This window comes from Equus quagga, chromosome 1, assembly GCF_021613505.1.
Source record: "Equus quagga isolate Etosha38 chromosome 1, UCLA_HA_Equagga_1.0, whole genome shotgun sequence".
Classification (NCBI taxonomy): Eukaryota; Metazoa; Chordata; class Mammalia; order Perissodactyla; family Equidae; genus Equus; species Equus quagga.
Window position 1 is genome coordinate 174,632,107 of NC_060267.1, and position 16,343 is coordinate 174,648,449.

A 16,343-nucleotide genomic window follows, 5' to 3' on the forward strand; every position below is an offset into this window, starting at 1 on the left:
CTGGGTGCATTTTATCCTCATCTGGTACCTGCCTTCTTTCTTTATTAGCCGTCTAGCATGTGGAGCCATCTCTAGTCAGATGTGTGGTCACTTAATACAAACAAAACATGTGTTCTGTATGGTTCAGCTGGGTTTGTTTATTGGCATTTCTGTCTGGCTCACAAAGTTAGCGTGGTCAGATTCACATCCGCCACCACTGCTACTGCTCTGCGCTGGCTGACAGCTCGTAGAGCTTTGCTTTCTTCACTCATTTCCTGGCCTCCAGGACCTCCCATCTCCCCCGGAGTTCAAACTTCACCTCTTCCATAAGGCTCTCCCTCACTGCGTCAGTCCTCAGGAATGTCTCTGTCCCTCACAGCATTTAACACACCATTCGACAGACAGCACACATTAGCATCTAGTCAAATGTGACCCTGTGTCCATATTTATATTTTTACACATTTATGCCAGGAAGAAGGACCTGACCACACACTTCCAAAAAAACTGGCTGTGAAAACCCTGTGTACGGCAGCGGAGCATTGTCTGATACAGCTCCGGAAGGTGAGAGGCGCAAAAGACTGGGCAGGTTCCGCTCTGCTGCGCACACGGTCATTAGGAGTCAGAATCGACTCCACGGCACTAGTAACAAACACATTTAAGCATCCTTGTCTCCTCTGCCAGACTCCTTGAGTTTGGTTGGCCCCTCCAGGCACAGGGCCTGGCATCAGGAGATGAGGGGATGCCGAGGCCCGGTAAGAAGAGACGGGAGGCTCTGAATTCCGAATCTGACACAGCAGGTGTCCACCACTAGGTGGCGGCGGTAATCGGGCATCTCCTTAGGCTCTCCGTGCCTCAGTTTTCTCGTCTTCTAAATGGAGATGTTGTCTGCTTTGCTTGAGAAAATATAATAGGAAATCTGACACTGGGCTAGGAAAAGAACAACCCTGGCCTCAAAACACTGTAACCTCCACCTAATAGCAGTGTGCTCTTTACTGGACGCCATTACTCCTACATATAAAAGGAGAAGGTTAAACTAGATCAGAGGTGCTCAGTATGGTCCCCAGGGTTCCTGCGAGCCTTGACCAAGGAGGTCAAAACTGTTTGCATAATTCAGAGCTGTTTCTTTCCACTCTCTCATACGAGTGTACAGTGGAGTTTTCCAGAAGTTCCACGATACGTGACGTTACTGTTCTAATAATGACTTGTAATTGGATGATTACTATTATTTTTAAACGAACACGTTTTAAATTTTTCCTCCATTTTAAGTTTTCCTTTAAATTATACATATATATAGGATATATATATATAAATACATAATATATAACATAAAAGTTCTTTAAGGTCCTAAGAATGTTTTAGTGTGAAGGGGTCCTGAGACCAAAAAGTTTGCGAACCACTGAAGCGGATTTCTAGAAGATTCACTCAACAAATAAGTGCGCCCCCGAGGCCAGGCATTTTTCAGATACCGAGGATAAAGTGGTGATAAAGACGTGGTTCCCGCTCTGATGGGGTTTACCTTTGGGAGGGACGAGACAAACGAATACATTAACAAGATAATTTATGAGAGCGGTGAGTCTCCTGAAGGCTAAAGCAGGACACGTGCTCCTGCGCAGAGTGCGCCCGCTCGCCCGGGAGTGACACTACCCGACGCGACGCGTCGCCTTCACCCGGAGCCGCCGGGCGGCCCGCGACCCTCAGCCCTCAGCCGTTTGCCCTGCCGGCGGCGCCTGCGCGCGGGGGGCGGGGATGCGCCGGCGCTGCCGTGCGGTGACGTCACTGGGCCGCGCCAGCCAATCGCGGGCAGCCCGTGTCGTAGGCCCCGCGGGCCGGCGGGCGGCGCTGTGGGCCGTCGGGCGGCCCCTCGGAGCCGCCATAGCCGCCCGCCTCCCGCGACCCAACGTCTTCGCGGCCGGCTCCGCGCCGCCGCCATGGCCGACGTGGAAGACGGCGAGGAGCCCTGCACCCTGTCCTCGCACTCGGGGAGCGCAGGCTCCAAGTCGGGAGGCGACAAAATGTTCTCTCTCAAGAAGTGGAACGCGGTGGCCATGTGGAGCTGGGACGTGGAGTGCGATACGTGCGCCATCTGCAGGGTCCAGGTGATGGGTAAGCGCTGCACGCGAGGCCCGGGCCGCGCTGCGGCCTCCGCGGGGCCGGCTCCGGGCGCGGGGGACGGACGAGGCCTCGGAGAGACCCCTCCCTGGAGGAGTGGGGGCGGGGGCGCCGTGTGCCGGCGCGAGGGGACTGGGGCCACGCCCGTGCAGCCGCCCCCTGGGGCCGTGGGGTCGTTCACCAGGCGCCCAGCGCTGGGGGCTGGCGATCTGTAGAGAGCGTTACTGCCCGTTTGGCAGTAAGCAGAGGAATTAAAGAAGGTAATTGGAGGTAGTGATGGGTGTGATCAAGAAAAGAAAACTGGGAGATTTGATGGGAGCTGGGAGGAACCGCTTCGGTTTGTGTGGCCAGCCCCGGCACCCTCTTCTAAAAGCACGCCGCAGAGAGGGCAGGGTGAAGGCCCTGATTCAGCAGGGCACGTTAATGGGTTTGGTCTCAGCAAAGTGATGCTCTGGAGTCATCTTCCACAAAACCACGCCCTCAGCCCGGCTCCTGAGAGGCGCAGGGAGGAAAAGCGTTCCCAGCCATTGCCTTCTTGGATTAGCTGCTGCTCTTCTGCTGGCTTTTAAATCCGGATGATTCAAGACGGGTCAGATGGCACTCGCTCGGCGTGAAGAGGGTACAGGGTAGTTCACGAATATTTAAGTTTCGTGGGAATTGAAGAATGGAAGCGCTTTATTCAAAAACGTAAATCTTCGTCCCCTTCCTGGCCTGCCCGCACCATAGGACGTCGTTTCCTGCAGAAGACAGTGCCCTGCTCTGAGTCAGGCCTTTATGGAGAACCCCCTTTTACAAAGAAGTCTTATTTCTTTCTATGATATTTTGAATAAAAATATTGGACTGAGTGAAACCTTTCAGAACAGCTTTATCCCGCTATGTTTTTATATGGTTTCTGTTTTAAGATTTCAGACCACCTTGAAAAAGAGGGGCTGTTTAAATGCAAGTTATGTTTTGAAATGGGGCGTTTAAAATCACGGAGAGAGTATCTTAAATGTCGTTTCTTGAGGGTAGATGAAGAAACCTGACGTTTCTGTAGTGCGAAAACTTTGTCTTGCTCTGCAAAACGAGAGAATTGGAGAAAATAGCTAAAAGAGAATTTCTCTCACTTCTCGAGGGATGAAATTTTAAACCTACCAGAATCGAAAGATTTCTCAATTTATACTCTTTAGTATGCTCTCGGTTTTTATTCATAAAGGCTTGTTTCAAAGAGAATTTACCACAATGGGATTCAAGTAGTTTTTATTTTTTACTTTTGAAAGGGCTTGATTTCAGACATGATGCACTTATTTTGCATATTAGGTTTTAAAAGCATCTTGTTTACTGGCCTGCAGTGCAGCCCCTCATTTCTCCCCTTGAGAGCTAGAATCATAATTTCCAGTATGGGTGGCATTTTTAACTTTTCCAGGCAACTTAATCTTTTGGTCTTTTGCAAGAATGTTTCTTTTTCTCCCCAAAGAAAAATTTTAAAATAGTAAGTGGAAATGCAGAATTTAAAATAATGGTTGAAATTTTGCAACAAATAAACTTTACTGGGATATTTAAAGCAAGTCAAAGTATGAGCTATAAATGCCTCACATTAACTTTCTAATTATAGCAGATATTCTGCTACTGTGGATTAATGTTGCAGACGGACAACAGCTGTACTTTGGGTTCAGGAAAGTATTCTGGACTAGACCTTTGTATTTTGTTTATGAGGTGTGAAAATCCACTTAGTGGTCAGGTGACTGCAGAAGCAAGTTTGTTTTTCAGACTTCCCACCCATTACCCTAGCATCCTTCTAAAAGGTGTTACTGTTACTATACTCCTTAGAAAGTGCTCTTTTAGATATTAGGAATATCCCCCAAAGAAATGTTTTTCTTTTATCTGAAACTTTAGGTATTTCATCCATTTAAGTCAGTTTTTGATAATCCAAATCAAAACTATAAGCACAATTCAGAGATTTCTAGATTCTACAAAAAGAGTCACCTTAATCCCATTTCATAATGGTTGAAATTCATCTCATACACCTAAATGATGTATTATGACTTCTTGATCCAAAATTTACCTGTCAGCCCATTCCCATGTGGTTAACTCTCTCTTCCTTGGTTTCCACTCTTCTCCCCTCATTCTGAAAGGAGCAGATGGCACCGTGAGCAAGTGCTGATGAGGAAGAGGGGAATAGGTTTGCTAGTACTGCCAAGTTCTAAAGAGCCAGAGTAACCTTCATGGCTGTATGTTAACTTAAACATTTGACATAACGTTCTGGGGCCCTTGTTTTCCTAATTTGTAAAAGAGGCAGTTGGGATCACAGATGCTCATTCTGTCATTGCACAGAACCAGAGCCATGTCTTCACTGTTAGATCACAATCCTTAGGGTATTCAGTTGTTTGCCGGTCTACCTCCCATTTGCTGGTGAGCCAGGGACCCAGACTTGGTCATTTTGGTGTCTGCAGTGCATAACTCCTTGCACAGACTGGATACTCAGTAATTGTGGGATTGAAGAAAGCCTCCGGAGGCAGTGGTTGTTTTTAATCCGTACTGGAGAGGCAGTGTGATTTTTAGGATCAGGGCATGCAGAGAGAAGTACACAAATGCCGCAGCAGAGCCTGGGGTAAGAAGAGAAGCAGACTTCAGCTCCACCGTGGGGCTAGTTTAACCAAAGTATTTTTCTCCAATTTATGTTAAAAACTACTTTTTTCTGTTGGTTTGAACTTCCTTTTACCCAACTTTGACTCCTTTTCCAGCTAGTGAATGAATCCATTACATTGGTCCCTAAAATGTTCTGTTACCCCCTTCATCAATCCAATGGTAATACAGACTGATTTTTGAAAACTTCTAGCATATCCTTTAGGTTCTCATTCCTAGTATTTACTCTCAAATACTTTATTAAAATACTTTGCCATTGTTGGGTAAATACTTTGGGCTCAGACTTATTTGTAAAGGGAACATTTTCTTAAGGAAAAAAAGAGAACTTAGTATTTAGGAGGGTTTCTTTGTTTAATTTTTATGTAGATTATACAGTCACATAATTCAAAAATTAGGAAAAAATGCAATGAAAATTCCTTCCCATTCCATGGCCTCCAAGGTAAACTTTATTATTAATCTTTCCAGAGTTTATGTATGTATAAGCAAATACCAGTATATATGCATGGCTTATTTAAAAGGATGTCTTGAAAATAAACATCAGGACATCTTTTCTTCAGAGCTTGTAATAAAGGGTCGGTAACCCTTGTGAAATGGCCCCAGGTCATAAATAAATTAGTGGGAGTGCCTTGTACTTTATTCATTTTTAAACAATGTTCAGATGAGAAATTAATAGTAGGAGTGTTTTCTCTCCATCTCTAGCCATTTAGGCTTTTATTTGACTTTGAAGTATCTAGGTTTTAAAAATTGCATTTAGAGCATCAGAATGAGGATTGCTGTTTGTTTACTTTCAGATGCCTGTCTTAGATGTCAAGCTGAAAACAAACAGGAGGATTGTGTTGGTATGTTGTAATTTCGTTCTCTTGCTTTTTCAACTAAAGGTTTTCTCTCAGTGGGGATGTTTGAATTTGCAATTAAGATTGACTTTATCAATACACAAAAATAAACTGTAAAGCAGTGATCCATTGTTAATATAAAATGTGTTGTTTCTCAGAAAGCCTTAGTGGAATTAATCTTCAAGTCCTTTTATTGCCTGTAATTAAGAAGAATTGTTTATATGTTCCTGACATGGGCACAGTGAACATTTTGATAATCAAAAAAAAATAATAATTCTCTTCTATTAAGAAAATTATAAAATAAAGAATTTGCCAAAACATTATTTAAATTTTGGCTGTTATAGGTCAGTTCCATAAGATTTTATTCCAATAAAGCATTTCAGTTTTCAGTACTCTTTTATGATACAGTTTGTAACTTTTCAACTAAGGTAGAAAAGATTCTAAATCTCCAGATTTTTTTTTTTTGGAATGTAGTTTGTATATAGAAATCTAATAAATTTTCCTTAGAGTCTGGGACTGCAAAAGTTGTCTTAGGCTAAATCTTTTAAGCAATTCAATAGTTTTTGTCCTAGTTCTTGAGGTCATCACTTCTAGATTGCTATATATAGGTGTTTAAAAGTTTTCCTAGAATAAAAGATTAACTTTGTACTTTGTGTAGTTTACGTACAGCTTCTTAGCAGTTTTGATCAAATCCTGTGTCTTCCACTCGAAACACTTAGAATGATTCCCTCTTGCTTCCTACCCCTACAGCCAGTTTTCATAAGAAGACTTTTTTCTTTTCTCCTTTTTTTCTGTTTCTGTCATCATTCTGTTATAGAGCTCAGCTGGTCAAGCAAAGGACAAATGAAGCTTATGTTTGAGATTGTATTTCAGATTGTGGGTGATTTCCCTTGGTTTAAGATTTTTCTTTCATGCTGTTTGTTTAAAAAATATTAGTTTGGGAATGTGAGGTATAGGCCAGCTTTCTTTGATCACAGAGAGGCCTCTTTTTCCACACAGCCACTTTGAAAATTTTATTCTGTTTGTTACATGAAGAGTCGCACTGCTTATAGATGACGTAACAGTTCATCACCACTTCTAGGAAACAAATCAGTAGATGTACAAGTATAATGTATAGAAGCATGTCATCTATTTGTAATAACCTGCTATGAACTGAAAACATTTGAAACTCTATATTTCGGTAAATAAAAATCAGGAGGACATTTTTCAATAAAATAAAACCGAAAAGATCTGCAAGATCAGTGCATGACTGAGAAAGTCTAGGATCTAAGGAAGGCTCAAGCCTTTAATCTCCTAACGTCGGGAAGACAGCATGTGGAGCTATGTAGGAACTGGGGAGCCACCACATCACCCGCAGAATCTAAAACAGTGATGGAGAGTCTCCCAAGCACAGTGCCTTATCTCCCTTAAGTGTAATTTACACATGTAAGTTTCTATTTCTTTGTAGACAGAAAAAATTATTTTGACCAATTAACCATGTTTATTCAGAATTATGAACCATGATTATTATTCATAACACAAAATAAGCTATAATTCTGAGCTCAGTAATTGAAAGTGAAATATGTAATGTCAGATATTCTTGTTTTCTTTCAGTGGTCTGGGGAGAGTGTAATCATTCCTTCCACAACTGCTGCATGTCCCTGTGGGTGAAACAGAACAATCGCTGCCCTCTCTGCCAGCAGGACTGGGTGGTCCAGAGAATTGGCAAATGAGAGTGCTGGAAGGCCTTCTCAGTGTAGCTGTTCGGAGCCCTGTTGGATCTCGTCATCAAGTGCCCTACAAAGGCTAGAACATTCCAGGGGACTGATTCTTGGAATGGGAGGAAATGGATCTGTGGTCCTATGGGACTCATGAAAGGCATGGTTTAGCGTTTTGTCAGTTTTATTTTCAGAAATTGTCTACAATTAAGAAGATAATTTATTAAAGATGGTCTTTCCTACCTCTGTGGTATGTGTCATATACACTGCTTAGAAGTGCTATAAAGGAGGAGAGAGCTACAAATTGAATGACTTTGATAATTTACTTATTGATAGCTGAGGGGCTGTGGAAGCAGTTCCATTCAGAAGAGAATTTTTTGCATGCTTACAGTTGATCAGTTAAAAGAAGAAAATGTTACAGTAACAAATAAAGTGCAGTTTAAAACCCAACTCTTCTCCTTAATTTGTCCTAATATTTATTTTTGGCGAAGAGGGGGTGATTCATTAAATCCTTATTTGATATAATGAGAATTTTAAGGTTGTACCAGTGCACAGGACAGATGAAATTTGACCTTTGGGTGTATGGGCTTTCGATTGTCATTAGGTTATATCATTCTCCACCTTTGACTCCTCAAGAAAACCCAGAATCTGCACTCACCTCACTGTTCAATCGCTGAGTGGTAAAGGACAGAAGTATTTTCAAGTTCTGGTCAGATTATGTTGTAATTTAACTGTTTTAGGTGGAATGTTAATGAGGGGAAAATGTTTACCACTGTAGCGTTAGATCAGAAAGTTTATCACATGGTGTTTTAATAAATAGTTTATTCTGTTACTTCATTTGAATTGTCATTATTGCAATTTTATGCACAAGCTTAAAATTTAATAAACTAATTTGTCAAGTGAGTGCTTTCATTTCATTTGAAAAAATATTCATATACTCTTGTTTGGTAATAGTAAAATTTAAAGTTTATGACCTAGAAACATATAAGTGTGAGAAAATAATTAAATTTTATCAAACTCATTTACACTTAGTGGAGGTTACCTTGTAATAATTTATGGGCCACGAGTTCGTTTTGAATTTTTCCATAATAGAGGCTGCTGCTATAAATTTAAAAAACTAAAACCTTAAAATCTTGACCATTCCACTTCTGCAATTTCAGTTTGCCAGTATGAATCTTTTTAAATCTCAAGAATGTGGCTAGATAAAAGAATGTTAACAAAACAATAATTAGAATAAAAATTAGAATTGTGTATGCTGTCACATTGCGTACCATTTATTAATCAGATTTCTTTGGAAATTTTTGCTCGTGTATTCTTTCACAGTTGTCTACAGAGAAAATTAATTGCAGTATACAACTGTTTGACCATTTGAATGTGCTTATCGTTGTGCAGTGAACTATTTTGGCAGCTTTTCCTTTGACCTTTTTAAAAAGTTGTATCCATAAAATGCGAGCCAAATATTTGGCTTTGCAGTGAAGAGAGAAACAGTAAGAATGTCGAGTTATTTTAGTCAGTATGACAGTATGTAAATGAAATGTGGAGGACGGTGGTAATACTTTGATTTTCCACACAGCAGAACTGCAGGCCCACCACCTAGCAAAGCTCTGTTTCTGTTGGACACGGGCATTGCGGGCAGAGGAGCAGGAGGGACTGGGACAAAGCAGCTCTGACCCTGCCCGTCCTGGGTGATAGCGCTCCTCTGCCTAGCCGTCTGAAAGTAGTACGTACTGTTTCATCGGAAAGAATACGCTGGGGCCTTTCATTGTGAGTTTCAACGCAAAAGTTAGGAACTGAACAGGTTTTCCTTTCCATTTGACTAAACTTGAATTTTATTGTACTAGTGGGTTGGAAACAGACGTTTGTCGCCTTTAGCTATTTAATTTTCCATCTGTACAAGTTGGACAGCTGATAGCCAAGTGAATAAATCTCACCTTATCAAACCCATTACTTCCTTTTTATAAAAATTACATCCTCTTTGCTATCCTGAAGTGAAATTCATAAATACGTTTCCACACATAGAATTTAATAATTTAATTGTAATATAAAATAGAGGTAAAAGGAAAGTAATTTATACTTCATTTGTATTTCAGTATCTAAATGCTTGGCCATAATTACACCAGAAGACACAATGAAGGGAGCTGATGTGTGTGTGTGTGTGTGTGTGTGTGTGTGTGTGTGTGAGAGAGAGAGAGAGATCACTACGTGTAGACAGCAACAGTGTAGACTGTTGTGACTCAGAAACATGTATTTCCATTGATAGGACTTTTTCCCCCCCAAAATGGTGGATTGTTCTTAAAAGGTCTGAACAAAAAACGTACAATCTTTTGGTTTACGTATTAGTTGCATATTTGGAAACTTACATGGATTTTTAAAGCTGTGCAAAAAAGTATATGTAAGAAAAAGTTAGGTTCTAGGCTCAGATAAACAGGTTTTTCTACAATGTGAATGGATATTCAAAAGTCATGCAGGATGCTGAACTATGTTTCATCGTGTGAGACCATCCCAAATTTTCAAAACATCCCCTTTAGAGGTAGTATTGGTTTCTTCGGGGGCGCTAATCTAGGTGCTTGTCCAGTAGGCAGTTGCCGTGTATACTTTGTTGCAGCAGTCTCCCAGAAACAGCGTAAATGACACACACACAAAATAACTAAAAGGTATAAAAGGTTCAGATTTTTGAGTAGCTGCTAACCTAGAAAGTAGAGTTCATAGAGGCCAGTCACTGTAAACTGTTCAGTAAGCCCTTGTTCAAAAGAATATTTAAAGGAAAAATACTACTTATTTGAATATAAGGAAAATTGGTATTAAAGTACAAAGATATATTTAATTTTAAGCTATTTTACGTTGAACGTTTGAATGGAATAAAAAAACGCATGAGAAGTGTTTGCATGAAAGTTCCTATTTTGTCATCTTTATGTCATTCCATTTCTGCCGTGATTCGATTTTGTTCAACAAAGTATGTCTTACGGGAAAAGTTTCTTCTCTCCATTTTGATCCTCAGCCTAGTGGCCGACAGCTGAGACTTAGAGCTGCGACACCTGGCTTGGAACCACAGCACCGTCATTTGTTGTGTGACCTTGAGCACGTTACTTCACCTCTCCAAAGCCCAGTTTCCTCGTGGACAATGTAGGTAATCATAATAATACCTCACTCACCAGATCTTGTGAGGATTGAAGACGAAGCGGATTAATACCCACGTAAAATTCTCAGAACAGTTTCTAGCACGTGCTAAGCTACTGTTACGATTTCATTTAGTCATTTTTGGAAGCCCCTTTAAATAAAAGTGACACTTTAAAAATAATGTGCTTTTAGTTATGGGGTAAAGCACTCCTAAGTGTACTCCATAAAAATTTCCTAAGAAAAAGCTAATTGTTGTAAACATGTTACATTACTAGTAGCACTGTGAGCTTTTGTGAAGGATGGAAATGAGGCCTGAATGACTTGCCTGTTATATTTTTTCTAATCATTTGGTCAGCATGATTTCCAGATTTTATATTAAAAAAAGGTTTTGTAAATGTTGAGCTCTTGTTTTAATTTTAGGTTTTCCATCTTAGAAATATTTTGTTGGAATCTTGCAGGTATGAATATAGAGGTACATTTTTTAACCACTTGATTTGGGGGATAGCCATATAGTTCAGAAAATTAACCCTTTTTTTACTGCCCTCAATTTTCCCAGCCTTTCAGAGCAGGAGTAAGCTTTACCGTCAACCTGCTGCTTTCTCATCTATGCACTTGATGAGCCTGAGTCGGTGATTAGAACACAGCCTGCCTGTCCTAGGTTGGCTGCAAGCACGCTTTCCCTGGGTGCATTTAGCTGCAATTTTGGAGTCACTCAGCCTGACCTGGAATCTTGACTCTCATTTACTACCTGTGTGATCTTGTACAAAATCTTTAACTTCTCTGTGCGTATTTCCTCAACTAAAATGGGAATAACAATATTATCTACCTCAACAGTTGCTATGAATTACTGCATGTCACTGCCTAGAACAGTGCCTGAAACATAGTAAGCGCTCAGTAAATGTCAGCCATTGTTGAGATGACTGCTGCCACTGCTGACCTCTGCCTTAATTAGAGAATGGCTCTTAAGAAGGTGTCTTGTTTGCAGTGATGCTTCTTGTAAGAGTTACGATGTTTGTGTGCACCCACACCTGTGAAGAACTGCCAACGTGAGTTTTTAGGAGAGTGGTTTTCAACCTTTTTTTTAACCACCCCAACGTATCTGAAAAACACGTTCCCATCAGCAGTTGTAGGCCCTCCCACAATGGTTCCCGAAGTCTGTGGTGAACAGGGCTGGGAGGAGAGTGGGAAGCAGCTGCCCAGAGGAAATCTCAGTTAAAGATTTGGAACTACTTCAATACACACGAAATGTTCTGTGACATTTGCATTTTATCCCAGACTCTAAGGAGCTACCTACTACTTAAATTTATTGGGACTTATATTAAAAAATGCAACTAAATTATTTTGTATCAAAATTTTAGTGTAATAGAATAATCCGAATTCTTGCCAGACTGCCCGGGGTGTGACTTTATAAATCAAAAAAATACATAGTATGGAACAAGTTTTGCATGGTGGGGACAATCGTCAGTAACTCTTCAGTGGTGATTCTTAGCCTTTAGTTATAAATCAACCTCTGCTATGCTAACTCCTGCTCTGCCTTTTCTGCTCTTAGGGAAATTATATATTTATAACATTGTACATTTATAATAAAAATATTTATTGCTTGCCTGCTCTATATGAGGCTTTGCCATAATATAGGAAGAGTTTGAATACAGATAAGTTTTGTGTCTTCAGAGGCTGAGAGGTCTGTCAGGGAGCGTTGGACTTAGAGCAGAACTGTGAGCCCTGCTGTAGTGAACCTGCTGAGAGACGCGCAGTGCCCTGGGTAGTAGCAGGGCAGACACATCCGCCTGCAGCGTAGACAGTGTGCTACAAGGACCAGTTCCTGTGTGGATTATGAAAACCTATTTCCGTTTTACTTAACAACACATGGTATGTATGTGCTCCATAGCATATGGAGCTTTCATTTCTTTCTTGAACGGTATAGATCTGTGCTATCTGATAGTATAGCCACTAGCCTCATGTGGCTATTTAAATTTAAATTTTAGCTAATTAAAATAAAATTTTAAATTCAGTCCCTTAGTCATACTAGACACATTTCATTGTTAATAATCACATGTGGATCGTGGCTTCCATATTGGATATCACAGAACAGAACATTCCCATCATTGAAGAAAGTTCTGTTGGACACTGCTGGTGTAGACCATCTGTTGATAAGGTCTATTCTATCAGAATTTAGGAATCATGGGAGCCTCAGTCATATGAAATTCTGTTTTAAGTGACCTTCCACTATCCCTTTAAAAGATTATCTCTGGAAACTAGAATGTTGAACAATGAGCGAGCTTCTTTTACAGTTAAATCTTATCCTTGACAAAGAGAATAACACATTTTTAAACTTTTAGCTGGTCAATTCACTGCACCTAGGGAAAAAAATTAACCCAAACATAAAGATCCAAAATTACGTGAAACACCTCAGTATTAAGTATAAAAAAAGGATTGTTGACGCAGTTTCCTGTTCTTTATGTCTTGTAAGAATTTCTTATGTTTTCAAAGTCACAATATTTTAAGCTATATATTTATGTAGCTGCTTTTATGGCCTTGGTAAGTTTATAGCAGTGGCTCTCGACCAGGGGTGATTTTGCCCTGTTGGGGACATTTGGCAATGTCTGGAGATATTCGTGGTTGTCACAACAGAGGATGGGGGTGCTACTAGGATCTAGTGGGTGGAGCCCAGGGATGCTGCTAAACATCCTGCAGTGCACAGGACAGCCCCCACAACAAAGAGTTATTGGGCCCAAAATGTAAATAGTGCCAGGTTGAAAACCCTGATTGATAGTAATTATATACATTTTGCTAATATTTTTGAGAAGTTAGAATTCCTTATGAGAAATTTGCTGAAATATTGTCAACAATAATAATAAAACTTGTATAACACTATGTGCCAAATTCTCTTCTAAGAGCGTTACATGTATTAACTCATCTAATCCTCACAGAAATCCTTTTCTATTATTATTAACTCTTTTCACAGCTAAAAAAGACATAGGCACTGAGAGGCTAAGTAACTGACTGCTATGGATGGAATTTCCCCCACTCCTTCAATATATATGTTGAAGCCTTAAGCCCCAATGTGATTATATTTGGAGATGAGGCTTTAGAAAGTAATTAAGGTAAAATGAAGTCAGAAGAGTGGGTCCTAATCCAATAGGATTCGTGGCTTATAAGAAAAGGGAGAGAGAGATCTCTCTTCGTGCGTGCTCCCAGAAAAGGCCATGTGAGGACACGGTGAGAAGGTGGTCATCTGCAACCCAAGAAGAGTCTTCACCAGCCACTGGCCCTGCTGACATCTTGGTCTTAGACTTTGCAGTCTCCAAAACTGTAAGAAAATAAATTTCTGTCATTTAAGCTACCCAGTCTGCTATATTTTGTTATGGCAGCCTGAGCTAAGACAGCTGCCTGGGGTTACAAAGCTAGTGAATGGAAAGCAGCCTGTGAACCCAGGCAGACCAGCTCTAGAATCCATGTTCTTCACCACCAGCTTGTACTGTCTCAATAGAATACCTTATTTGAACATATTTTTCTCCAAAATTACTTTTCTAAAGTTTGTTCACACATTTCCGTTTTTATTCCGGTAAAGCTACATGCAGACTTCTTCATCCATAGTTGTATTTCAGAGCTGTGTCCTACGTGTTTTCAAACTATTGGCCAAGGCATTTCATCATGTTCTATACCATTTTGTTGCATACTCGTACACTGCTGTCATAGCTGATCCAAATTCAAACATTCATGCACTGAAAAAGGAGTTTGTTTGTTTTCAAAGACTAGAAACATATGAAGAGATCACTGGTAAAAAGTAATATATCAAAATGTTTGGTACATTTTTCATAAATGCTAAAACAGTATTGGAGCAGGTTATTACTAGATTTATCAATGTTTTTTAATTTGGTTTCTGGAATAGATAATATGGTGAAAGTGTGAAGCCCGTCTGCTCATGTTAAAATATAATTAGGTCTCAATACTTGGAGTTCCTTGGAAAGCAGTTGTGTCCTTAGTAAAGCCAGGCTCCATAAGGAGAGAATGGTGCATAATATGGACAGTTACTCTCATGTTTGGTGTGGTATCTGCTTTTAAACGCAAGTGAATCAGTTGGTGGTACATTTGTCTGCAAATATCAGAAAAGCTGACTACACTGGCTTAAGCAGATAGGGGGTTATGGCCTCACACAATGAGAAGTCTAGGCTAGGAAGTCCAGGGCAAGTCCAATGGTCAGTGGATACCTCAGGAACCAGGCTTTTGACATCTTCAGCCTAAAGTCCCTTTCCCTCTTAGTCCCAAGGGAGCTGCTGTATCTTCAAATGTCATATTCATTCCTGGGGAAAAGTGAGGGGCAAAGGAATTTGTTTTCTTTAACAAGATTTTGAATTTTACTTGGGAAGGGTTGCCCTCCCTGGTGTCCTTAGTCTATAACTCATTGGGCAGAGTTATATCAGATGGCCACTTCTAGATGCAAAGGAAAATGGGAGATGAAGTGTTTGGCTTTCCAGCTTTTACAGCAGAGGAAGAAAACGGGAAAAGTAATTGGGAATAGGTGTTGAATTAGTCAACCTAGATTATCTGTCACAATTAGTATTAACAAATAATTTAATGATTGTTAATATTTGGCGACTTACTGCTACATGTACTTTCATAAACTCTTAGAATTAGGAAGGATCTTAGAAGTCATTTTATTGCTGAGATGGCATCTTTGTGTTTATTTTTTTTTATTGAGGTCAGAATAGTTTATAACATTGTGAAATTTCAGTTGTACGTTATTTGTCAGTCACCATATATATGTGCCCATTTCCCCCTTATGCCCACACCCCAGCCCTCTTCCCCTCTGGTAACCACTAATCTGTTCTCTTTGTCCGTGTTTGCGTATCTTCCACATATGAATGAAATCATGCAGTGTTTGTCTTTCTCTGGCTTATTTCACTTAACATCATACCTTTGAGGTGCATCCATGTTGTTGCAAATGGGACAATTTTGTCTTTTTTTATGACTTGAGTAGTATTCCATTGCATATATATATATATATATATATATATATACACACACACACACATATGTATATACACACCACATCTTCTTTATCCATTCATCAGTCGATGGGCATTTGGGTTGCTTCCATGTCTTGGCTACTGTGAATAATGCCGCAATGAACATAGGGGTGTATAAGTCTCTGAATTGTTGATTTCAAGTTCTTTAGATAAATACCCAGTAGTGGGACAGCTGGGTCGTGTGGTATTTCTATTTTTAATTTTTTGAAAAATCTCCATACTGTTTTCCATAGTGGCTCTGCCAGTTTGCATTCTTACCAGCAGTGCATGAGAGTTCCCTTTTCTCCACATCCTCTCCAACATTTGTTCTTTCGTGTCTTGGTAATTATAGCCATTCTGATGGGTGTAAGGTGATATCTCATTGTAGTTTTGATTTGCATTTCCCTGATGACTAGTGCTGTTGAACATCTTTTCATGCATCTGTTGGCCATCTGTATATCTTCTTTGGAAAAATATCTGTTCAAATCCTCTGCCCATTTTTTTATCAGGTTGTTTGGTTTTTTTGTTGTTGAGTTGTATGAGTTCTTTATAAGTTTTGGAGGTTAACCCCTTGTCAGATATATGATTTACAAATATTTTCTCCTAGTTGGTGGATTGTCTTTTCATTTTGTTCATGGTTTCCTTTACCTTGCAGAAGCTTTTTAGTCTGATGTAGTCCCATTTGTTTATTTTTTCTTTTGTTTCTCTTGCCTGAGTAGACATGGTATTTGAAAAGATGCTGCTAAGAATGATGTCAAAGAGTGTACTGCCTATATTTTCTCCTAGGAGTTTCATGTTTCACATCCTACTTTCAAGTCTTTAATCCATTTTGAGTTAATTTTCATTTATGGTGTAAGATAATGGCCTACTTTCATTCTTGTGCATGTGGCTGTCCAGTTTTCCCAGCACAATTTATTGAAGAGACTTTCCTTTCTTCATTGTATGTTCCTGCCTCCTTTGTCGAAGATTAGCTG

General features: G+C 40.1%; 1 protein-coding gene across 2 annotated transcripts; it reads left to right on the forward strand.

Annotated features, from left to right (window-relative positions):
* The first annotated feature begins 1,819 nt into the window (after window positions 1-1,819).
* On the forward strand, window positions 1,820-8,160 carry RNF7 (ring finger protein 7). 2 transcript variants are annotated; one of them, XM_046644173.1, is made up of 3 exons: window positions 1,820-2,075; window positions 5,505-5,552; window positions 7,140-8,160. In XM_046644173.1, the coding sequence occupies exons 1-3, from the start codon at window positions 1,908-1,910 to the stop codon at window positions 7,194-7,196; spliced, it is 273 nt and encodes a 90-aa protein (XP_046500129.1). In that variant the 5' UTR covers window positions 1,820-1,907; the 3' UTR covers window positions 7,197-8,160. The 2 variants fall into 2 exon arrangements, with proteins under 2 accessions (XP_046500129.1, XP_046500124.1); XM_046644168.1 differs by having other exon boundaries at window positions 1,827-2,082; window positions 7,140-8,154.
* The last annotated feature ends 8,183 nt before the right edge of the window (window positions 8,161-16,343 follow it).

Excerpts from the sequence above, each read along its gene's own strand:
- RNF7 (XM_046644168.1), top strand. The coding sequence starts at position 1,908 with ATGGCCGACGTGGAAGACGGCGAGGAGCCCTGCACCCTGTCCTCGCAC. Across the intron at positions 2,083-5,504 it reads CTGCAGGGTCCAGGTGATGG|ATGCCTGTCTTAGATGTCAA; the intron begins GTAAGCGCTGCA and ends GTTTACTTTCAG. Across the intron at positions 5,553-7,139 it reads CAAACAGGAGGATTGTGTTG|TGGTCTGGGGAGAGTGTAAT; the intron begins GTATGTTGTAAT and ends GTTTTCTTTCAG.